The sequence below is a fragment of the Apus apus genome, chromosome 21 (genome assembly GCF_020740795.1).
Source record: "Apus apus isolate bApuApu2 chromosome 21, bApuApu2.pri.cur, whole genome shotgun sequence".
Lineage (NCBI taxonomy): Eukaryota > Metazoa > Chordata > Aves > Apodiformes > Apodidae > Apus > Apus apus.
The window spans coordinates 802,853-826,525 of record NC_067302.1 but is presented as its reverse complement, the minus strand read 5'-3'; the positions used below and the strand labels follow the sequence as shown (position 1 = coordinate 826,525).

General features: G+C 51.4%; 1 protein-coding gene across 7 annotated transcripts in view; it reads left to right on the top strand.

Annotated features, from left to right (window-relative positions):
* The window catches only part of SCMH1 (Scm polycomb group protein homolog 1), a 79,417-nt gene extending 57,013 nt beyond the window's left edge, over window positions 1-22,404 (top strand). For 2 of the 7 annotated variants that reach the window (XM_051638032.1, XM_051638039.1), the window contains 8 exons: window positions 2,138-2,370; window positions 2,911-3,037; window positions 4,033-4,233; window positions 4,861-5,046; window positions 10,862-10,993; window positions 17,140-17,343; window positions 18,464-18,603; window positions 20,573-22,404. In XM_051638032.1, coding sequence (XP_051493992.1) covers window positions 2,138-2,370; window positions 2,911-3,037; window positions 4,033-4,233; window positions 4,861-5,046; window positions 10,862-10,993; window positions 17,140-17,343; window positions 18,464-18,603; window positions 20,573-20,698 — 1,349 coding nt within the window. In that variant the 3' untranslated portion in view covers window positions 20,699-22,404. The remainder of the gene's footprint in view (window positions 1-2,137; window positions 2,371-2,910; window positions 3,038-4,032; window positions 4,234-4,860; window positions 5,047-10,861; window positions 10,994-17,139; window positions 17,344-18,463; window positions 18,604-20,572) is intronic. The other 5 variants (XM_051638034.1, XM_051638033.1, XM_051638035.1 and 2 more) reach the window with 5 other exon arrangements.
* Window positions 22,405-23,673: the final 1,269 nt, after the last annotated feature.

Below are 23,673 nucleotides of genomic sequence, written 5' to 3'. Positions count from 1 at the left end.
CTAAGATCTCTGTCCTTCCTCTGAGCTTACGTAGATATATGGAATGGAATATCTTTGGCCAATTTTGCTGTCTGTCTAACTCAGCCTCCCACGGGGGGGTCAGAGATCTCCCCATAGTGTCTGAGCCGGCGGAGTGAAGGTGTAACCTTGAAGCCTCAGTAGTTAGAAAAACATTCCACTGTCTTATCAGCCTAGCAGAACACACAGTTGCTAGCTAAAAGAAAGCTTACTGAAGAAAAAAAAAATCAGTGAAAAGAAAAATTGGCTTAATCCTGGCTAAAACCAGGACAGAGGGTCATCAGGACTTATCAGCATGGATTCACCAAGGGGGAGTCAAGCTTGACCGATCTGATAGCCTTCTAGGATCACACAATTAGATGGATAGATGAGGGGAGACCAGTGGATGTGGTCTACCTTGATTTCGGCAAGGCTTTCGACACCATCTCCCACAGCATCCTCACAGGGAAGTTCAAGAAGTGTGCATTGGGTGATAGGGCAGTGAGGTGGATTGGGAAGTGGTTGAAGGACAGAGCTCAGAGAGTTGTTGTGAGGCAGAGTGGGGCCCTGTATCCAGTGGGGTTCCTTGGGGGCCAGTACCAGATCTGGCCCTCTTCAATGTATTCATTAGTGACCTGGACAAAGGGATGAAGTGCACCATTAGCAAGTTTTCTGATCATACAAAAGTGGAAGGAGTGGTGACACACCAGAAGGCTGTGCTGCCATTCAGCGTGACTTGGATAGACTGGAGAGATGGGCAAGGAGAAACTTAATGAAGTTCAATAAGGACAAGTGTAGAGTACTGCATGTGGGGAGGAGCAACCTCTTGGATCAGTACAGGCTGGGGGCTGACCTGCTGGGTAGCAGCTCTGGGGAGAAGGACCTTGGAGTCCTGCTGGACAACAGGCTGACCATGAGCCAACAATGTGCCCTTGCAGCCAAGAAGGCCAATGGCATCCTGGGGGACATTAAGAAGAGTGTGGTCAAGGGAGGTTCTCCTGCCCCTCTACTCTGCCCTAGTGAGGCTGCATCTGGAGAACTGCATCCAATTTTGGGCTGCCCAGTTCACAAAGGATAAGGAACTACTGTAAAGAGTCCAGCACAGGACACAAAGATGATCAGGGGACTGGAGCATCTGCCCTGTGAGGAAATGCTGAGACAGCTGGGGCAGTTTAGCCTGAAGAAGAGGGAGACTGAGGGGGGGTCTCATAAATGCTTGTAAATATCTAAAGAGCTGATGTCAGGAGGATGGGTCCACTCTTTTCTGCAGTGTCCAACGACAGGACAAGGGACAATGAGCACAGGCTGGAACACAGAAGTTTCAAGTTAAACATAAGGAAATACTTCTTTACTGTGAGAGTAACAGAGCACTGGAACAGACTGCCCAGAGAGGTTGTGGAGTCTCCTCTGGAGACATTCCAAACCCGTGTGGATATGCCCCTGTGTGATCTACTGTAGGTGATCCTTCTCTAGCATGGGGGTTGGACTAGATGATCTTCAGAGGTCCCTTCCAACCCTGACAACTCTATGACTTTATAAGAAGGAACAGACCATGTGCTTGTACTTCACTACTGGCAGTAGGTGAGAGAGGCAGGTCTGCTCATCCAGCTGAGATGAGTTGTCATCTGGGGCCAGGAGCAGTAGTTCTTGCAGACATTGAGGATGGAGCTGGTCCTCCATCCACTGCAGTTCATTGGTAATCTAGGGACAGAGTGAATTTAACTTCTGCCTTGAGAGAGGGGGTTTCCAGTACAGCTCTGGCTCTGTGACACCCAGGCAGGTCTCGACTGATCCTTCCCTGAGAAATGCTTTCAGTGTGTTTACATGATTGCTGGCAGGTCACCACTCGCAGAAGGAAGAGGTGTAGGTGCCAGTTTTTTCAGGAAGGAAGGTATGGCTGAAAGCATGATCCTTCTGGAGTTCAGCCCACCCAGGCTAAGCCACAATGTCCCACAGCTCAAGTGCTGAACCAAGGATCATTGCATTTGGTTTTTATTCTGGCATGGAGAGCAGCAGCCTCCATCCAGGGGGCTGAGAATACTCCAGGCTTTTCCATGTGACACTGTATAAAGATGGAGGCTGCTCTTGTTTTGATTCTCGCCTGATTTAATTATATTTGCTTTTTCTCTTTTTATTTCAGTTGTGATTCCAAAGAGCCCTTTACCTGCCTCCGAAGTAAACTCGGAGAAACCTAGCATGCACAGTAGCACAAAGACTGTTTTGGGGCATCAACAAGGGCAAAGGCGTCGCAAAACAGGGAAGAAGCGTGGTCGAACGACCAAAGCGCTAATCCATCACCCCATGCCTACACCCTCCAAGTCAGTGGAGCCTTTGAAATTCCCCAGAAAGAGAGGCCCCAAGCCTGGCAGTAAGGTAAAAGCTGATGCTGATGCAGGCGGGTGAAAAGCAGGTGCTGCGAGTTCTGCCACGGGATGGTGCATGCGTGTGTTTGTGCACGTTTGTCTCAGCCTCTGGCTGTATGGCTGCAGCAAGTAGGAGACCAGAGGGGTGTGTGGGCTGGGAGTATCTCTCAAAGTCCAGCCCCACAGCTGTAGAGAATGTCTGTGTCCTAAAGATCATTTCCATCAACAAACTGTGTCTTTGGAGCTGCATGGCAGATGCTGTGATCATGACAGGATGGCCAAATGGTGGACAAAGCTCTTCCATGCACTGTGTGTAGCTAGCCTCAGTCAAGCAGAGGTGGCAGATCCCAGGCTTGCTATTTTTTCAGGATTGTGGTTTATAAAATACACATGTATTGATTACTAGGTTCTTGATTCTCCCCGTCATCACCATCAGAAGTGTGTCATGTTCCACAGTACCTTGTCTGTTGGATGCAAAGGAGAGTGTAGTGATCCTGAGTGGTAAAGGAGAGCAGGGGTAAAAGGAGAAATATCTCCTCTTTTTCTGCAGAGGAAACCTAGGACATTGCTGAACCCAGCACCCACCTCTCCAACAACAAGTACCCCAGAACCAGACACAAGCACTGTGCCTCAGGACGCTGCTACAATCCCCAGCTCTGCCATGCAGGCTCCCACAGGTAAGGGTCTTGAACCACATTCTTGACAAGATTGCACAGTTAGGAGCTGCAGCTGTCGGAAAGCAGCACAACAAGATGCTCCCATTTATTCCTAACCCCCTACTCTAGCAAACATTACCATCCCAGAAGGGCTGCCTAAGAGGGAGTGTGTCAGGAGAGGCACACAAGTTCAGATCAGCTTGTTTATCTCTGTCTGTCTTGGAAATCATGAAGTCATAGGAAGGCTGCAGGTCCATCCGATCAGTGCAGGGACCCCTTTCCCTGGATGACCACGTGCACGCTAATGACTCCACAGCTCTCAAAGGGAATCTTGTGGTGCCCAGAGGCAGTGCTGTGGGCAGCACCTCTTGTGAGCCCAGAGCTCTCCCCAGCCATGCCAGGCACAGCTGCTGAAGCTGCAGCAACATGCAGAGCGACAGTGGCAGGGATCTGTTCTGCTTCAGGCAGGATATCAAGGCATATGGGGAACAGGAGGAAGCAGGGGAGCAGGAGGAGCAGCAGTGCAGAGTGTATGCTCTGCTACAGCTCTGAGATGCAGCTGAAGATTAATCTGGGCAGTAAAGTCTAATGCAAAGCTGATTTTTGTGTTTGGTCAAGCACTGGATATGGGCTGAGCCCTCTGTTTCCCTAGAACAGAATAACCAGTTTTCAGAGGAACTTAAAGAACCCAGTTTCCCTGAAAAGTAGGGGCTGTGTTCCTTCATCTCCTTTGAACATCACAGCTGCCTTACCTGGCTTTGCAGCCTGAGTTCTGGGGAAAGTGTAGGAGAAGCAGCAGCAGTTTGGAAGGTGAGTGTGAGGCAGAAAGATGGTGGAGGTGGTTCCTCTCAGTAAGCAGCTCTGCTGGTAGGATGCAGACAGGCAGTCGTGGTGGATTCCCCTATGTGAGCGACTTGACAGTCTTAAAATCTCAGCATCTCTCAGGTTGAATTTTAGGCCTCTGTTTCTCACTTTCTTGAGTGGGTTAATGGCAAACACATTTCTCATCCTGGCAGTTTGCATTTACTTGAACAAGAACGGCAGCACTGGGCCCCACCTAGACAAGAAGAAAGTTCAGCAGCTGCCTGACCATTTTGGACCAGCTCGAGCTTCTGTTGTCCTGCAGCAAGCAGTACAGGCCTGCATTGATTGTGCTTATCATCAGAAAACAGTCTTCTCCTTCTTAAAACAAGGCCACGGGGGAGAGGTCATCTCAGGTGAGAACTGGCCTGCAGCACTTTGCCTTCAGCGATGTCATTGCAAGAGTTCAGTCCTTGGAAGATGTCTGTCCTGAAGCTTGGTGCAGTCATGGGCCAGGGGCAGACAGAACTGATTTCTGTCTTCTCTTCCATGCCAAACATCTGTGTCAGTGAAGCAACATCTGGCAGCTGCTGCAGAGCAGTTAGCATGGCCTCCAGGCAGAGCTGCTGGAGAAGGCAGAGGGCAGCCCTGGTGCCAGCCGGGCAGCCTTGTGCTTCACCCCAGCACTGCCCAGCCCCCAGCAGGAGGCAGAACGGGTGGGATTCTCAGAACTCCTGATGGAGACAAGAAATACCCTGATGTTTACCTGGATGTGCAGGCTCCTCCTGGATGTGCAGGCCCCTCCTGGAATGCCTTCCCAGTCCCTGGAGCACTGCCCCATGCCCGGTGCTGGGTGCAGCAGGCTGGTTGCAGCCTGTCCCGGGGCAGCCCGCTCAGCGCAGCCGGCGGGAGGCAGTGGCTGTTGTTTGCTCTAGTCTAGACCAGCGATGCTGAGATACAGAAGCTGGCTGTGCAGCCCTGGGCGTAGGCTCCTGCCTTTGCAGGGGGTTTACGTTTTGGGCTCTGTTTGTTTCTGTCTCCAGCTGTGTTTGATCGGGAACAGCACACTCTGAACCTGCCAGCAGTAAACAGTATCACCTACGTCCTCCGCTTCCTGGAGAAGCTCTGCCACAATCTCCGCAGTGACAACCTCTTTGGGAACCAGCCTTTCACCCAGCACAGCCACATGCAGCGCTCACACGAGTACGACCACGACAGGTATCTACCAGGTAGGAGCTGGGGCGGGGGTGGCACTGTAGGGACTCCAGGTGCTCCATGTCTTAACCCAGATTTTATCTTTATCTCAGGAGGCAGGCGTGGGTTTCAGAGCCCTCTGCAGGGTTCATTGCGTCACACCTAGTATCACGCCCACGCCCACAGGGCTTTTTTTGTGCAGGATTCAGGTTGCTGTATTTTCTGCCTGTCGGTCTGATTTCCATCTCTGCCTGTAGGTTCCACTCATCCGTGCTGTCTCCTTGTCTTCCCTCCTCTCCTTGTCCCCGAGTCCTTCCCGCTTCCTGTAATCTGATTATAGTGACTTCATCCAGGTAAAAATTAAGGTGAAAGACTGCATGAAAAATAGAAATATTTATTAGATAAATTGTAATTAGAAATGGAAGTAAAGCCTAGCAGAGTGGTGTCCAGGCTGGCTGTGAGTGCTGGCAGCAGGCAGCACATCCAGCCCTCGCTGAACGTGGATCCGCGCCGGGAATCCGCGCTGCAGCAATCTGAGGCATGAGTGGATTTGTTTTTCTTGGCATGGGTAACACTCCACTGCCTTGGAGCCTCACACCCCTGGCAAGATAATTCATGCCACAGTGCAGATCATCAGGCTGCAGAGTTTCTCCTGAGTGAAAGCAGGGGAAAACCAGAAGACCCACAGTTTTCCCGGCAGTGCTGTGTGCCAGCAGCAAACCCTGGGGTAACAACCACTGCAGGAGAGCCAGTTGTGGTGAGGATAAAAGCTACCTGCACCCTTTTCAGGTACTTGAGCAGTGCCTTGTGCTGATCTGCTCTCCTGTCTTGCTTCCTCCTCTACCTTTCTGCCCCCTGAGTAAGCAAAAATCTACTATACTGTTTTAGGTTGTTCCAAAGTTTGGACAATCGTGGCTCTGACCGTAATTACAAAAATCACAAAAAGCAAGAATTTCTAATGTAAAAGGATAAGCGTTTAGGAAGAGCTGTTTAAGGAAAAGTTGCTAATTGTGAAGCTTAGGGGCAGCAGCCCAGTGCCACAGGGTTTCATTGCATCTCATAATGTGCCCATATGCAAGGGAAGGGATTAGCAAGAGTCTAAAGAACATGAGTGTCTCAGAGTGACTGTTCTCTGCTTCCTTCCTGGTCACCCAGCTGCCTGCAGGCTGGGGCTGTGCTGGAGCCAGCAATGCTGAAAGCAGGGAGCTGTGTTGTGCTGTAAGAAGAGGAGCTGTAGGAAGTGGGTTGGCTGCTGTGGCAAGTACAGGAGTCACCATGTCTAGTTATGGGGAATAGAGGTTACCCGTCTAGGCAACCCTCAATTGGAAGAAATCCCCATGCTCCAGTGTGGAAGTACCCTGTTGGCATGAGACAGAGCAAAACCAGAATGGGGGGAAGAGGAGTCAGGATCTGGACATGGTAGCAGGCTTGGATGGAGAGGATCCTGCAGCTCACTGGTGTGGTTTCTGGCCACCATGAGCTGTCAGCGGTGTCTGTGCTAAGAGCTGGGATGTCTGGCAGGGTAGAAAAGAGCAAGGTCAGAATTCAGGGAAACTCAGGCAGAGCACCAGATATGACACAATGCTGAGAGACTTGCCCATCCTGAACTCTTCTCTGGGGTGTCTGCAGAGATTAAAAAAAGATTAACTGCAGTCCAGAGAAGTGATAACACCTAGTCCTGTAGTTCATACTGGTGTTTCAGGGATTGTTTAGCATCTGGTCATCTAACACTCAGGCACCTGAAAGAAGATGATAAACCTTGTTATCTGTTCATTACAGTGGCTTCTGGTGAGGACAGAGAAACAGTACCAGTGATTTTGAGAAGTTAGGGCTGGTCATAGGAAAATGAGGATGCAGGTTTACATCAGGTTAAATTACACCAACTGTCAAGTCTGTCATGGTCTCACCTTCAGCTCTGTGTGTCCTGCCTTGTTTACTCTACAGTACAGGTGATTGTGTGCCTGAATGGGGCTCATTCTTCCAGAAAATGATCAATGGTTAGGACTGGGAGCTGGTCTCAATTCCCTGAGCAAACTCGCTTTACAGGAGCACCTTTACAGCAGAATTCACGCATATACTTGGAGCAGAAGAAAGAAGGTCTGCAGCAGCCCTTAGGTCAGCTGCATCCTGGCTTTCTGTCTTGCTAAGGCATAATCATGGAAGGGGAAATAGATCAAGCTGGACATCAGGAAAACAGTAGATTTGCAAAAAAAATGGGAAGCTGATTGCTGTCAGTAGGAACAGGAATGGGCTGAAAATTTAGATCTGACCTGGAGCCATCTGAAAACATAGGCCTGGAGGGACCTTCTGGACCACTGAGCTTTGAGTCCTGTTATTACAGGCACCACAGCATATGGTGTTGCTTTAATTAACTCTGGAGTTGGGGATTTTGCTTTTCCACTGGAGGTTTTTGGTGAATTTTTAGAAACTAGGTTTTAGTTTCTAGTCTAAATTAATTCTCAGGCAATTTGGTAACCATATCTACTTGTCTTAACATCTTTTAGCTTAACTTAGTTCAATGTCTTCCCGAAGTTAGAGAGTAGTTGTATCCTTTAGGGGAGTTTGCCTTTTGGCTGCTCTACTAAGAAAGGCTCTCTGCTCGTCTCATCTAGTGATGGTTTGAATTAAACTTCAGGAAGTGACCACCCAGCACACTGGGGAACTGCTCATGGAGACCTGGTGCCACAGCACTGGCACCACCATATTGACCAGACATGTCTCTGGAACCTGCTTTTTATTACTGTGTCCTCATGGCAGGTGATGATCAACACATTCTGGTCAGACTGTTCATCTGATATTGTCAGCTGCAGGTTCCCAGCTCATGGGATAATGCTTCACATACACCTCTGTGTTTGGCTGTTGGATTTACCTCCTTTCTGGTACTCTGTTCTGTTAAATTTTTTTCTGCATTTCAAATGCTACTTTATCTGGCCTGACGTGGGAAGACACCATCAGATTTTGTCAGTGAATCTCTGAAATTTGTGCCAAAGTTACCAATAAAAGTATTGAATGTCACTGGGCTCAAGAATGTTCCTGAAGAAAATTCATTAGCAATTGTTCTCCAGTCTTACGAGCTCACTCAGTGCTCTGCCAACTGCTTTTCCCATCAAATCAGATGGTTTTGTGTATAACAAAGCTTCTTGTAATGCTGATGTTCTCTGTATCCAATGATACCTTGCTGAATTCCAGTTAAATGAGACTGACCACACTTTGATGGATCAGTTGTTCTCCCATGATAAGGAAGCTGGTGGGTTAGTCTCCTCTGGTGAGCGCCTCCGCAGTTTGTGCCATGTGGATTTTACTAACTGCAGGATTTTACTTGCCCTCTCCTTCAGATCTTCTTACCAGCCTGAGGTCAGACATGAGCATTTCGTTGCCAAAATATTTTTTGCCTTTTTTTTTTTTTTTAATATTAGCACTGTGTTTCCAGTCACTCTGAGCAGCACCTCACTTAGTTGTGTTAGACTTTGCTGTAGCAGCCCCAGGGTTTCATGTGCACCTTCTTAAGTTTTGGCTTCCTCCTCATCCTCCCATCCTCAGTTCGAGTATGTTCAGATACTTGACTTCTGCTGCTTAGTCAGTGGTGTATATTTTCATTCCTCTCCTGTTTCTTTTAATCTTTGAGGTGTTCAGCATGGCTGTGACTGGAAGTGAGGGGTGGAATTAGTTTGAACACATTTTTGTGGGTTTGAATGCATTTGTTTGGGTGTCACAGAGGCATCAGGATGTGAGCTGGTTGTGTTGGCACTCTCTGCAGGGGGGGAGGAGGTACCAGTGCAGTCAAAGTGCAAGTTAAAGGATCCTGAAGTAGGCCTTTGGACTTGGACTTTGACTTGATGAGAAGAGGTGAGCAGCCCTTCCCTGACCACAAAGGCATCCATCCCGAGGGCCTTGAGATGGGGACAGTGCACACCCAGACATGGGCAGATATTCTCTTCCACCCCACCAACAAGTTAGGTGAGGTGGAATATTCCTCAAAGCTGTCCCATCATGTGCAGACAAGGACAACCTTTGTATCTCAATCTACCTTGCTGCACAGTGTCCTCCTGTGCTGTTCCCACGCACTTGCAGCTGAAAGCCCAGCCCTGCTCTTTCCTTTGCACTGTGTCCACAGACAGAATGAGTTCAAAAGTTCACTTGGTGCCTGTACTTGCCATCCTCAGGTACACAGCTCCATGCTGAGCAGGTCCTTTTCACTTCCAGTAAATGCTCTGCTTGTGCTCAGCATCCTTCTCAAAGTGAACATTTATCCACTTAGGTTTGGGATTCTTTCCTCCCAGATTCTTTCTGCACTGGTGATCCACATTCATGATGTTTATGGAATTTTTTGGAACTAAAGGTATTTTCTGTTTTTCCTGATGATCCATACTGTGACCACTGAGTGCAGTGTTACTCCATTTCTTTATTTTCTTAAAATTGGTCCTTTAAAATTGGAGACCATAACTACAGTCCTATTTTTTTATTGTCTTTCCATTAATTTACACTGGACTAACCTCTGATTCCCTGGCTTATCTTCTACAACCCACCCTTCTGTGTTTGCAGTACTTTTAAAAGAACCAATTGAAAACATAACCCAAAACAAAACCTGAAAAAAAGAGCTTCAAGAAGTGTCACCTTTTCATGTGGTTCTGTGACTGTTTGCTGAAGTTTTATGCAGTTTTACATGTAGAGGTATCCAGAGGCATCACTAAGAGCATCTGCCAAGGCAATGAATGTTTCTTACAGGGACTTGTCCTGAGGACAGTGTTTTTCTTTCCAATATTGTTACGGTGATTTTTGATCATACTTCTATGGAGTCCCTCAGGATAAGCAGCTCATCTTGCATTTCCTGAAGGGGTTTTGATGGAACAGGCATTTTTCTCTACCTTAGTGTTTCTCTTTAGTCAACTCAGTTGTGGCTGTCTGATGCTTCTCCCCCACCTGTACCTTTGTTTCTCTGTCTGGCGTCACACGTCTCCCTTGGTGTCCAGTCCCCGTCGTGTTTTTGTCACCCCCCCCCAGCACCCGTTCCCGCCCTGCCCCGGCAGCTGGGGCTGCTCCCTGCTCTGCTGCAGCTCCTGGCCTGTGTCCTGAGCATCCCTCCCCTCTCTCCGTGCACATCTGGGACACCACAGGCTCACACATGGTGCCTGTGCTCAGGGCGGCTGTGGGAAACCTCCTCATTGCTCCTCAGATGACCTTGTCTTGTCCAGGCAGGGCTCAGGCTGCCGCTTGCTCTGTCACCAGCCTGGCTGCTGCTCCATCCATGTCTCCGTTTCCATCCTCTGTGTTCATCCACCCTCTGACACCTCAGGTGCAGCCTTCAGCCTGTGGCAAAGCCACGTCTGGCAGCCCAGCCTGGTGTCTGCTCTGCCACGTGCAAGATGGGGAACCCCATGGTTGGGAAGCATTTGGAGAAGAGCAGCAGCGACAGCTGGGGGACACTGGAGGGAGCCATTTGGGAAAAGATTGAAAATTTGAGTACAGTTTAGTCAAGCACTTTGCATGGCACATAGTGTTTGCAAGTCATCCAAGGGTTGTTTGCAAATTGGCCAAGGGTTACGTGCCCCTGAAAGGTGAGGGGTGGGGCGGAGCAGGAATGGTGCAGAATGAGCCAGGGGACAGAATAGGAAGAAATGGTATTAAGTCAATCAAAGGGGGAAATATATCAAAACGTGGCTAAGATCCTTCATCAGGTTTCTCCCCACCTTTTTTTTCTGACAAAACTTGCAAAACAAAATCCAAAATGCTGATGTGCTGGGTTGCAGTTTTACCCAGGCTGGCGATGCATGCGAGTCTCACCTAACTCTGGCAAGACTGAATTTCCCAGCAAGTCTCCACTCCTAAATAGGGCTTGTTCTCTTTTCCTAGACAGAAGCAGTTCGTTAGACGGGACTCTGCAGGGACCAGGCCGGGGTACAAAGCGATATTCCCAAGATTCCCCTCCATACAGTGCTCCTCTCTCCCCCAAGTTACCAAAGAATGACCGTCACCCTTTGGAAGGTGAGCACAGTGTCTCTTCCCAAAGCTGCCTGTTTGTAGCAAGTTGTAACGATGCAGCAGGATTAGATTTGCTGTGCCAGGCTGAGCCACGGGTTTAGGAATCCTGCTTTGCTTTTTCTCTGACATGGGTCCGTGCTTGACGTTTAAGACAGAAGTGAAGAAACCAGTCTGTGTCAAGGCAGGTTCCCCAGGCAGTTGTGTAAGGCATGTGGAATGCAGGGAGAATTCCTTCTAGCCCTGGTAGTCATCATCTAATCCATATAATCTGCAATTGAATTGCCTGTATTTTAGCTTCCATTGCTACGTGTGGTAATAACGGTCATAAACTGCCCAGTTGCTTCAGTCAATCTTCCCCTGAACTTTTCCATGATGGTTTGCTACAGTGTATGGTGCAGATGCTGATGTGCACCTGTATTGTCTGTGGAACCTGCTGCCCTTTCCCAGGGTCCCATCTTGTTTCTCACAGTCCTCCCTGAACAGCAGGGAGGGTCTCACTAGCGTGTGCTCCACCAACTAAGCCAGATCACATCACATCCCTGCTGCCTGCAGTGTCACCCTGGGGCACATGTGCTGTGCCATGTTCTCAGAAGCAATTGCAGAAACATCCTCTTTGGTATGTGGTCTGGAGGTGTCCCCTGCATGTGCAGATGGGAGGTTGTGAGGGGGTCCAGGTAGCTGGAGGAGTACCTGAGCCTTCAATAAATACACCTTCCCTTCTGTTTTGAACTGCAAAGCTGCCACATCGCAGGCTGAAGTCTTTTAGTTAATTGATGGTGAAATCTGCCAAGGTGTTGGTCATAGTTCCTTGTAATATGTTCCTGAAAAATTGCTGGAGACTCTTGGAGACTCTGGAGACTCAGTGGCTTTGTGCTCTCTTGTTGTCCCTTTAGAATAACATCTCCCTGGCTCTTGCTGAGTTTTCTGGGCTTGGGTTGTTGATCCCAGATTTGAGTGTACATCGTCCCATGTGGTGTAATTCTAGTCTCCATCCATTGCTGTGCCCTCTGCTCTTCAGGATTCTTGACCCTGGATCTAAGCACAGCTGACCTGAACTTGCACCCCATGAAGGGCAGTTTCTAGTGGCCTTATTATCAGCAATGATGAAAATTGTAGATTTGTCACATAGCTGAAGCAAAGAACGAGGTGTCGTGTGGGAACATCTCATCTGTTCCAGTCAAAAGTTGTTCCTTCAGGCCCCATCTGTTTCTCACCTCTAGGTACATCCTTGCTCATCTCCTTGACATTCTCCTCTGATACATCAGCCTTAGGTAACCATTAGCAAAGCTGTCAGCTCCTCTGTGGGCTGGTGGAACACTTGGTGATCCACCTGCTCCTGAAGCATGGTGGGGTGCTGTAAAGATGAAGATGATTTGGTTAGGTAGTGAGTGTTGTGCACCCTCTGTATTGTCAGTGAAGGCTTCTGTAATGGGTAATTCCAGGGAGGAACCTATGGTGTATACAAGACTGATTCTTAGTCTACGTCAAAGTCTGTTCTGTTATGGCCTTCGAATCAGACAGTCCATCTGGATGCCCAGAGTACTCCAGTGTCTTCTGTGGAAGTAAAGACAAGTGGGCAGAAAGTGCCTTCACAGGAGGGTGGTGATCCTCTTGGTGTGTGAACTTTCTTCAGCAGCTTGGTCTTATTTTGGTTTTGGTCTAGCACCAAAACCCCCCTAAACAGGGGGAGTACAGGGTGAGGAGAACTGAGATGCAGGTCGAAATTCCTTCTGGAAGTGCATTTTTATCCCATCACTAAAAGCCTGTTCATCTTCTTCCACCATGAAATTTAAGTACAAGCAGGAATATTTGCATTTCAGAGGGTGTATTTTAAGAATATGAGCTTGAAATGCTCAGATAGGAGGTAACTGTTCTTGTGGGGCTGAGGTCCCCCAGCAGAGCCTATTCTGGCTTCACCATGTGAAGGACATCAGTACCTGAGCAGCTTCCAGTTTGGCACACTGAAGGCAGTGAGTAGCAGTGGGAGGTCTTCATTCATCCTGCCTTTGGCAAGAAGTCAGAAAGACAAGGAGGGGATCTCACATCTCACATTGTTTTTCCTCTTGCATCCAGTGGCATTTATGGAGCTTCTTACTGAAGAGCTGCAGTTTCAGCACAGTAGGGACCTGCTTTTCAAAGACCCTCATTTGTTGGAAACAGTGGGTGTTTAGTAGTTGTGCAAATCGGATTTATGCTCATGGCCAAATGCCATGATTTAGAAGTAAAACACCAGTTTTGAATCAATAGCACTATTTGTTTAATTAAACTTTAATTATCTGCTCCCTGCCCCTCCACCACTAACTGTGGTGTGTTCCCTGCCATGCTCCAAATGCAAGCCTGTATTTAAAACCAGCTGTTTGTAAAAGAAAATCTGCCTAAGAGTTAACCAACTCCTCCTAGCTCCCAAGCTGGTCATGAAGGGTAAAAGGATCCTGGATATTGTGGATGTCTGAACACAGCCTGTGCTCTGCTGCTTGCAGAAGCATGTTGTCTTCTGCTGCAGATGATTCACAGGGCTGGTGTTTGCTCCACTCTTGCCTCGTTTCCCTCTCCCCTTTCTGGAGGTATCATTCATCTGAGCAGTTTTCTGTATGTTTTTAAGAATATCCTGAGTCTCTCTTGCATTGACCCTATCAAGAAGCCTTCAGCTCTGCTGCAATATTTACAGCATGACTAAGCACCCACCAGTCTGGAAGTGGGTAACCTGAGAGTGAGTGTGCAGCTTCAGTTCCACCTCTTGAGCAGAACAAAGTAGTGCTCCCCAGTTGCTGGCCTCATCCTCTTCAGCCTGTTTCAGAACATGATTGCATATTTGAAGAATGCATCACGGTGCATTCACTTCAGAATAATGACAATGTGTTAATTGTTGAGTTAAATATTTTCTGAGGGTGAGTTTTGGATCCTTGGCATTGCACCAATGTGAACCTGTGCATGTGGTCTCACAGCCTCCCAAGCTGTAGTCGTTGCTCACTAAGCCCAGAAATTCCCCCTGCTGGCACAGATCCCCTCCATGTGAGCTTGGGGGTCCCCGTGAGCAGGTAGACACACGTGTTTGCCTGATCCAGCACATTGGGATGTCCTGGCAGTTGAGGCTGTGCCACCTCACAGAAGGTGCTGGGCTTCCTTGGAGGATGGAGAGGTGCAGCACAGACCTGTTCCCATGCCCACTGTCACCTTCCTGTTACAGCATCCAGACCAGTGCAGAGGCCTCTGCCCACTGACCCCTCTCCTGCTTCTGCACCATTCCCTGAATCAGATGTCACCCTTTTTCACAGATGTTTTATGGGAAGTGGTTTGGCTTTTAAGCAGAGCTGTCCTTGTGGAGAGGAAGCCAAATGTAGTTGCTCAGAAGCAGCTCCTGTGGTGTCCATCCCAATCACTGTGTGGGTCAGCCTGGGCCTGGGCCAGAGCAGCCAGCTCAATGCTGGGTTGGCATCCAGCCTGGTGCTGACGTGGGGTGATGGGAAAGTGGTGCAGGAGTGAAGGAAGTGTCCAGAGTTACTCAGGAATAGTCCTGAGTCAGAAAGCCTCTTTGTGTGCACAGCACACAGGAAGCCAGTGAGGTGTGGGCCAGCACACAGCACAGGGCACTGGGGGAGTAACAGTCCTCTCATCAGCACTGCTTCTGCATGAGATTGGAAGGATGTGCTGCTGGTTTCTGCAGTGTCCCAGAGGTCTTAAAACAAAGGCAGAAATGCCTCAAGGGCAGAGTGACAAAGCCCACGAGATGGAGGGTTGCAGTTATCACAGAGTCACAGAATCAGAGGATGTTAGGGACCTCTGGAGATCATCTAGTCCAACCCCTCTGCCAGAGCAGGTTCATCAGATGTCCAGGTGGGTTTTGAATGTCTTCAGGGATGAAGACTCCACAACCTCTCTGGGCAGCCTGCTCCAGTGCTCTGCCACCCTTGAAGTAAACAAGTTCTTCCTCATGTTTAGATGGAATTTCCTATGTTCAAGTTTGTGCCCATGACCTCTTTTCCTGTCACCGGGCACCACTGAAAAAAGACTGACCCCATCCTCCTGACACCCACCCTTTGATAAGCATTGATAAGATCCCCTTTGCTCTTCTCCAGACTAAAAAGACCCAAGTCCATCAGCCTTTCCTCATAAGAGAGACGTTCTAATGATCCCCATAGCCCTTTGCTGTCCCCTCTCCAGCAGTTCCCTCTCCTTGAACTGGGGAGCCCAGGACTGAACACAGTTCTCCAGATGTGGCTTCACCAGGGCAGAGTAGATGGGCAGGAGAACCTCCCTCTGCCTGCTGGCCACACTTACCTTGATGCCCCCCAGGGTACCATTGGCCTTCTTGGCCACAAGGACACGTTGCTGGCTCATGGTCAACCTGTTGTCTGCCAGGACTCCCAGGTCTTTTTCCACAGTTACTCTCCAGCAGCTCAGCCCCCAACCTGTACTGATCTGTGGGGTTATTCCTCCCTAGGTGCAGTACCCTACACTTGCCTTTGATGAATTTCATAAGGTTATGCAGGTGATAATATCACATCTGCTTCACTGAATGCCAAACAGCTGGATGAGAGGGGTGTGTCCATTTTGTAGCCTTGTGAGATGAAGCCAGGGAAGGTGTGAGCTGGCTGCCTCCAGCTGAACTTGCCTCTGGGTTCACTGCTCAAACACAGCAGAAGTGCTGACACCAGCATCCCAGTTCACAGAATGGTTCTGTAGTTCAAGGAAACCAGAAAAAACAATGTGCCTCCAGGAGAGGTTCCCCCATTTGGTGGGGCCCAACCTTGGCAACGCTCAGGTACCACTTCAGGCTCTGGGGAGCTGCATCCCCTTCACTGGAGCATGGCAGCATCAGCTTAGCAGGAAAATTTGGGAAGATCTCAACAGCTTTTGGGTCTCATGGACTCTAGTATTGACTCTATGCCCTCACCACTATTCAGCACACCTGAATATTCACTGTTCTCACCTGCTACTCCTGTGGTCTGGGAGGTCCCAGGAAAAAAGCTCAGGGCTTGGCTGGGGCCGTTGCTCAGGCTTCCTCATCCTTGTCACCTGCTGTGGTGTTTGAGTGGCAGTAGCTCAGGACTGTGAGCTGCTCTCAGGGATGCTGGTGGAGGAGCTCCAGCTCCCAGCAAGGTGTGTTGGCGCAGCCTGGAGTGGACAGGCAACACTCATTGCAGGAGCTGTCTTCCTCTGGCTGTACAAACTTGCCAGGCATTTCATAATAAAGAATGCAGGAGTTTGAGGATGACTCACAAGGCATCAGCTCCACCTGGATCAGGGCTGGGTTGTGTAAGCCATAGTAAAATTTACAAGTGGTGTTAGGATGAAGCTGTCACAGTATAACAGCAAAGGCCCAGCCAATACAATATATCACCCTGGGTAGTTCATCAGCCCCTCCAGACTGATACTGCCCTTGTCAGCTGAAAATGTATTTCTGGAGGAGCAGGTGTGAAAGCCAGTCTCACACTGGACCCCCTGCCTGGGGAGACCCCTCTGCCTTGTCCCTCCTGGGCCTCCCAGCAAAGGGTGTTGGTGGCCCATTTGGTTGGGCAGTGAAAAATAGCCCAGCAGGAGGTCAGGAGGGGTTAGCATCTGGTTACCAGCACCTGGTTTCTGGGCCAGGGGATAAGCATGGTGTGAGCATTGCCTGCCTCTGGCAGTGCAGCTGAGCTGCCCAGAGGAGCCCAGTGACCCCCAGCACCGGGGCTGGTCTGCAGCGTCTGACTGAACAGCCCAGTCCCCCCTGCCTGCTCCTGTGCCCTCAACACTCCTGCTGGTAATGTGTGGCACTTGACCCCACATCTCTGGGAGCCTCCTCTACCTGCTCAGGGCTGTTGTGGGAGTCCTGTGTCCCTTGGCACCCAGAACAGGCAGCTCTGCTACAGAAGGGCCTGGGAAGCAGGAAGGACAGGGGACTGCAGGCCAGAGCTCATGGTGGCATTAACAGAGGGACTGTTCCTCCAGTCTGAGCACCAACCATGATCACTACTAACTGGCTAGAGTGGCATTTGCCAGGCAGACACCAGGCTGCAGGGTTTAGCAGTGTCTGGTTCAGTGTCTTTGCACTGGAGGAGCCCCCATGGCTCCCCCCTCCCTGCCTGTGTCTGCACTTTCTGCCGCCCAGCGGGAACCCGGGGCTGCGGGGCGTTCGGGTGCACTGACTGCAGCTTGGTGCATTCCAGGTGAAACCTTTGTTCTGGGAGATGGCCTCCCAGGGCCCTTGGAACCTCGCCTGGACCCCATGGACTCTGCCTTGAACTCTGTCAATTCCTCCAGCCACAGCAGGAGCTCCAGAGACTATCGCCTGCAAGGATACAGGCACCTGCACCAACCCTCTAGCCTCACCCAGGGCAGCACCTCTGCCTTGCGTAGGCTTAGCTCTGGGGGTAAGAGAGTTAAGAAGCCAGCCCTCTGGTGGTAAATGTGGCAATAAAGGGCTTTTCTAACTCCGGTTACACCTTTCTAACTTCAGCAAGTACCAGAGACTGGCTCCTACACTGTTACACAGGTAGTCCCTGAGGCTCTGGAGACACGGCAGATGGGCGGGTGGAAGTGCAGAGAGGTGATGCTCGCAGGGCCCCTCGTTCTGTGCGGTGACTAAGGAGGGACCTGGAGGCCAGTGGAGAAGGGGGCAGGCAGGAGCTGAACTTGCAAGCATGGGCAGGGGGCTGTCCAAGCAATAAACGGGCATCTGAGTCCTTGAGGATGGATCAAGGAATGGCCAGGGAGCTGAGAACTGCCTGCTGAGGCTGGGAGCTGGGAGGACAGTCGGGTGCATGAACAGCACCTGGCTCTGGAGGAAGAGGGGCAGGAGAGCTGGGTATTGCAGTAAATCAGCACATCAGATACAGGTGTTGGGAAAAAAGTTGTAATTTTAGGTGCAAGGCTTCAATAAAAGCCTCTAAAAAGTTAAGGCTGCTGATGCCTTGATCTGTCTGCCTCCCCCCCCAGTCTATGCAGGTAGGGAGCTGGGACAATGGGCTGTGCCAGTGCCAGCACGCTGGGAGCAAGACTTTTGTGAGGTCAGGTGGTGCTTCAGGAGAAGAGAATTTCCCAGGTGGGCTCAGTCCACCAGAAAATGCAGCCAATGAAAACACAAAACTGCTTTGCTGTGTTAAAGTTGCTAAAGGTGGTGTTTGGAGCAAGGGGAGAAACTGTGTGTGGGGAGAGGGGTGGGAGCAGAGGATTGTTTTCTGCAATGGAGGGAGTCATCAGCAGAGGGGTAAGAAAGGGAATGGGAGGGCAAACTCAGCTTGGGAGGGGTGCAAGGGGAAATTGGGTTTAGAGTGAGGAAAAGGGCTGAGTCGAAAAGGTTGCTGTGAATGTTAAGGTGTAAGGAGAGTGAATAAAGCCTTGGTGCTGCAGGAGCCTCTGGGGCACAGCTGGGACATGCCCTGCGTGCCGGCTGTGAGAGAGGAGACTGAGTGGGAGCTGAAGGGTGAATAAACTGCTGGAGTGATGGGGCAGGCACGCCCAGAGTAACGGCGCTGTCTGGCCCTTCCCCAGGCCCTGACAGGTACCTGGGCTCCCGGGACTCCCGGCTGAGCAGCCGCGACCCCTCCTGCTGGTCGGTGGAGGAGGTGATGCAGTTCATCCGAGAGGCGGATCCACAGCTGGGACCCCACGCTGACCTCTTCCGAAAGCATGTGAGTGTCTGTGGGGGTGTGGGTGTATGTACAGACTGCATATGGGGGGCAGGTCATTGCATGAAACAGATAAACATGAGCAGAGAGTCAGGAGAGTGGCAGCACTTTGTACCAGCTGGAGATTTGTGCTAAGGAAAACATCCTTGTAAATCCTCCTTGTCCAGGATTGGGATCTTCCTCCTCAGACCTGGAGGGCCAGACATCCCAGCCCAGCTGCAGCTCCCAGTGCCACTGCCTGTGTGTGTGTGTGTGAGCTCAGCTCTGGGCTGGATTTGAACCCTAGCACCAAAACCACAAAAACTTCTTAAATCCTGGAGTCTTAATATTCACCTCATAACCAAATTTCTCCTGGCAAGAAACGTGTTCCAAGTGGAATTGACCACGTTGCTGCTAAATTCTTGTTTGGAATGGTCTCCTAAGGCTCTGGTTCCTGTGCATGTCTTTAAGTGTAAAGTAGCTGCAGACAAACAGCATGGAGTTTGTGGAATTAAAGCTACAAAAATTTGGCAGCTTCACTGCCAGACAGTTTGCCTTCTTTCTGCCTTGTGATTCAGTCCATCTTACACCTGATGGGGCTTTTGAAGTCAGAAGAGCAGTAGGAGAAAATTCTTGTCTTCCCCAGGCAGAGGAGGTGGATGGGATGGTTCTTGCTCTGTGCTGGGCTGAGACTCTTGTTTTAATTTATTTTTTTTTTAATTAGTTCTATTCTAGAACCACTAGTAATTGAAAAATGTTTTCATTTAATTATACAAGAGAGTGCTCAGCTCTGCCAAGGGATAAAAAGTCCCCCTGTATTGGCCATCCTGAGGAAGAGCTTTGCTTTCAGCTTAAGAAGGGAAAAGCAGAACAAAACTGGTAGTGGAGATTACCAGAGATCTCACCTCACTGAGCATCAACACAGGACAGGATTTTCTGTTGTTAGAGGTTGGGGGTTTTATTTTTCATTTTTAAGTCCATTAGTGTTTTCTTCATGGAAACCTGTCCATGGCAAAGCTTTGGGCCAAGCCAGGGCCAGATCAAGGAAGGGACTGCTGCAAGGGACTGGAAAACTTCCACATGCAGATGCTAAGGCAGATGCTAAGTGCAAAGCCATTCTCTGCTTATTTTGAGCTCCGTGATCCCTTCCTGAGCCTCAGTGAGGGCACATCTGGCTCAGCTCTAAAGCATCAGATACTTTTGCAAGCTGTGCTGTTGAAATCAGCCTTGCTGGAGCAGGGGCAGATGCTTCACCAGCTCTGCCAGATTCCAGAACTTTGCTTAGAAACTCCAGAAATTTGCTTTGCACACAGTGTTAGTCCCTTTGAGTTTGCAGGGTTTGGTCCCTTGCCTCCTTCTTCAGCCCTGATGTCAGGGCTACGTGTTGTGACAGTTCTGCTGCCCAGGCTGGCACGTCCTCTCCCAGGACATTTCCTCTGCAGTGGGATGACAATGCCCTGGAGTGACAGACTGTTCCCCTGCACTGCTGCTGCCTTCATCGTTCCCTTGTCAGAGCAACCCCCTCTTTTCCTCCTCCCCAGCTCCCTCGAGGTTTTGCTCACCAGCTGAACGTGGTTCCTGGGTGTTCTGACCCAGCAGGTTTCTCATGGCCACAAGAGGCTGAGCCCGGTGCTGCAGGCAGGGCTGGGGTCAGGGCTGGGATGCAGGGCTGGGGTCAGGGCTGGGATGCAGGGCAGGATGCAGGGCTGGGATGCAGGGCAGGATTGGGGTGCAGGTTGAGATGCAGGGTGGGATGCAGGGCAGGATGCAGGGCTGGGATGCAGAGCAGGATGCAGGGGTGGGATGCAGGGTGGGATGCAGGGCTGGATGCTGCAGTTGGGTGCTGAGTCCTTCTCTGCTGCCTGGTGCTTTCACACCCAGCTCTGCTGCTCCAGCTGTCATGGTTTGGGGCATGGGCTGGCTCTGGGCAGTCAGGGCTCAGAGGGGTGCACAGCTGGTGGGACTCACAGGTGCTCATCTCCCTTCCCTGCAGGAGATCGACGGGAAAGCCCTGCTCTTGCTGCGGAGCGACATGATGATGAAGTACATGGGGCTGAAGCTGGGGCCGGCCCTGAAGCTCACGTACCACATCGACAAGCTAAAGCAAGGCAAGTTCTGAGAGGACGCTCGGCAGGACGGATCCTGGAAGCTCCAGCCATCCAGCCGCGGCCCCGCACGCAGCCCCCGCCCCGGCCCCGGCCCCTGCCGCGCTGGAGGGGGCGGGAGCAGCGCGGGCCCCTGGCGGGGCCGAGGGTCTCCCCTGCTGCCCACCCGGTGCTTCTTCGCGGGCTCCCGGTCCTGCTTGCCTGAAGGGAGCAGCAGCTCTGGGCAGAGCTGGGGCCGGCTCCTCGTGCCGGCTCCTCTCGCTGTGGCTGGTGGGCCCCTCGGGGGGGCGGTGGGACGGGCTGGAGGCCCCACTGGGCAGCCCGTGAGGGGGACGGTTCCCCGGACCCACGCTCGACCCCTCCAGCACCGTGCCAGGCTCACAGCAACCAGTGCCCCATCCCTGTCTTCCATGCCTGGGGGAGCCCGGCTGCCCGTCCCAGGGGCCACTCCCAAGCTCTGCTTGCCCCTCAGCTCCTCGAGTCCCTCCAGCTGAGGGTGCCAGGCCGGGGGGGGAGGCCTCTGTATTTATTTCTGACTGAGGAGACCGTGCAGAGGGTGGAGGGAGCAGTGGCAGAGCTGAGGAGCAGGGCTGGGTCTGGCGTGGCCGTGGCAGGGACGGGCCTGGGTCGGCGTTGGAGGCTGCAGGACTCGACTGATCCTTCTCTCATTTATTTTTTGAGGGTTTATTGGCTTCGGTTTTTTTAATTATTTTTTTTTTATATACAAGGAGTCATCTGTTTAAAATTATGAAATGATTTTTCTACCTGTTGAACTTGCAGCTCATGGAGATTTTTAGCCAGAGGTGCAAAGGTTCATCTTCCCAGGGGCCCTTCCTGGCCCTCTGGTGTTTCGGTCCGTCCAGGTCAGTGTGTGCGAGAGGGTTTTGGCTCTGGCAAGTCAGGGGGTCCCAGTCTGGTGACCTGTCCTTGCGTTGCTTCTCCTGCCAGGGCTTTGCCCTGCCCAGGGGCACCTGTTTGTTTCAGACAGTCTAATGTATTTATTCTTATGGCACTTGAGCAGTAACTCACTGTCCCGGACACATTACTGCAGCTGTGGGAGCAGAGGTCACCCAGCCATGCCTGGCAACAGCTGCCAGGATGGGGCTGCCTGTGGGGACAGGGGCTGCCCCCCCCGGAGCATCAGCAGCTCTGGCCCAGGACAAGCTGGGGAAGGGCTGAGGGGCAGAGGAGCAGTGAGAGGAGGGCTGTTCCCAGCGTGTGCCACACGGGCACCCACAGCTCCTGCAGACGCTTCCGTTGCGCAGTGACCAAAGGGCTGGGACAGGGATCTCCACTGCAAGCACTTCTTTCTTCCTGTCTTCATCTCACCCACCAGGCATCCAGAGCAACGTCACACCCTCCTCCCTGCCAGCCTCCAGGGCCCTGGCCAAGCAGCAGGACGGGCCCCCACGGTGAACAGCCCTCCAGTCTCTTGCACTGGGTCAGGTTTACCCCTAAGGGGAAAAGTTGCATAAAAGAATAAAAAATAAATACCCCAGAGTAATAGTAAGTTGTACAGCACAGTCGGTGCTGCTGTCCCTGCTGCTGCCCCAGTGTGGTCGGAGGGACGTGGGACTCTGGCCTCTTGCAGGGCCCTGGATGCCCCTCGTTTCCTGGCACTGGTCCCACTGCAGACAGGTCCCCACACGGGGTCAGCCAGTGCTTTCCTCTGCACTTATTTTACCTTGATTTGTTTATAAATAAAAGAATAACTAAGTTGCTCCCTGCTGGCTGTGTGTGCACTGATGGGAGCGCTTGGCTGGGCCCCAGCAGTGTGGGGAGCACGGGGGGGGGTGGTCCCTGGGTGCTCCTGCCCAGCTCCTCCCATGCTCTTCATGGGAGAGATGGGCCAGACCCGGGCTGAGAAAAACAAAATTACAGAAGCCACCTGTGATGTGATGGACAACAGCTCATTAGCGATGATAACGAGGTGCACTGGCTTCAGCCCAATTTCTGCTCAGCCCTTCTGAGACATCCCCCCCCCCCAACACTCCTGGTCTTTGCAGCTCTGCCTCTGCCATTGCTTGGTCCCATCCGCTCTCCAGGGTGTTTTTCCCAGGAGCATATTGGCCATGGAAGCCCTGCAGGTCCCCATGCTGGAGCACACAGGTGGCAGAGGGGCTCCAGTGCTGCACAGACACCTTTACCGTGCTGGTTTGGAGCCTCCAGCATCACCAGTTCCTGCTTCAGGAGCACGGGCTGATCCCAGGGACACGCAGGATTGGCCATGAGGTGGGCAGAGGCTTGGGCAGTGCTTTATTCCTGGCCTGGAGCTTGGGGGGGGGGGTGTTGGGGGAAGGAGCAGCACAGAATTGTTCTGGTTGGAGAAGATCTTTAAGATCAAGACCAACCATAACCCAGCTCTACCAAGTCTAGTGCTTAAACCACGTTCCCAAGCGTCACATCTATATGTCTTCTAAACACTTCCAGGGATGGTGACTCAACCCCCTCCCTGGGCAGCCTGTGCCAGTGTGTAATTACACTTGGGTGAAGAAATTTATGCTAATTTCCAATCTAAACCTCCCCTGGCACAACTTGAGGGCATTTGCACCTGGAGCAGATTGTGACACCTCAGGGGCTGATGGTGAAAGGAAGATGCTGGTGGTTGGAGAAGGCACCAGGGAGGGCAGTGAGGTGGGTGCTGTTGGAGGTCCAGCACCAGGTAGGATGGGGTGGAAGGAACACCCCAGGCCTCTCCTGCAGCCGTGGAGCTCACCGAGCACCCCAGAAGCCCTGTTCTGATGCCTCTGGCCCAAACTCAACCCTTGGACCAGCTGTTGGTGGTGCTCCCATCCTGGGCTGATGGGGATGCAAAGCTCCCCTGTGCCAGCATGAAGGCCTGTTCCCATGCCCAGCATCTCCTCCCAGGACAGCAGTGGGAGGTCACCCCTGCCACCACCCCAAGGCAGCAGAGCCTGGGTGGGGGCTGGATCCATCCAGCTTTTGGGCTGGAAGGGGCTGAGCAGCTGAGGAAGTGGTGACCACACTC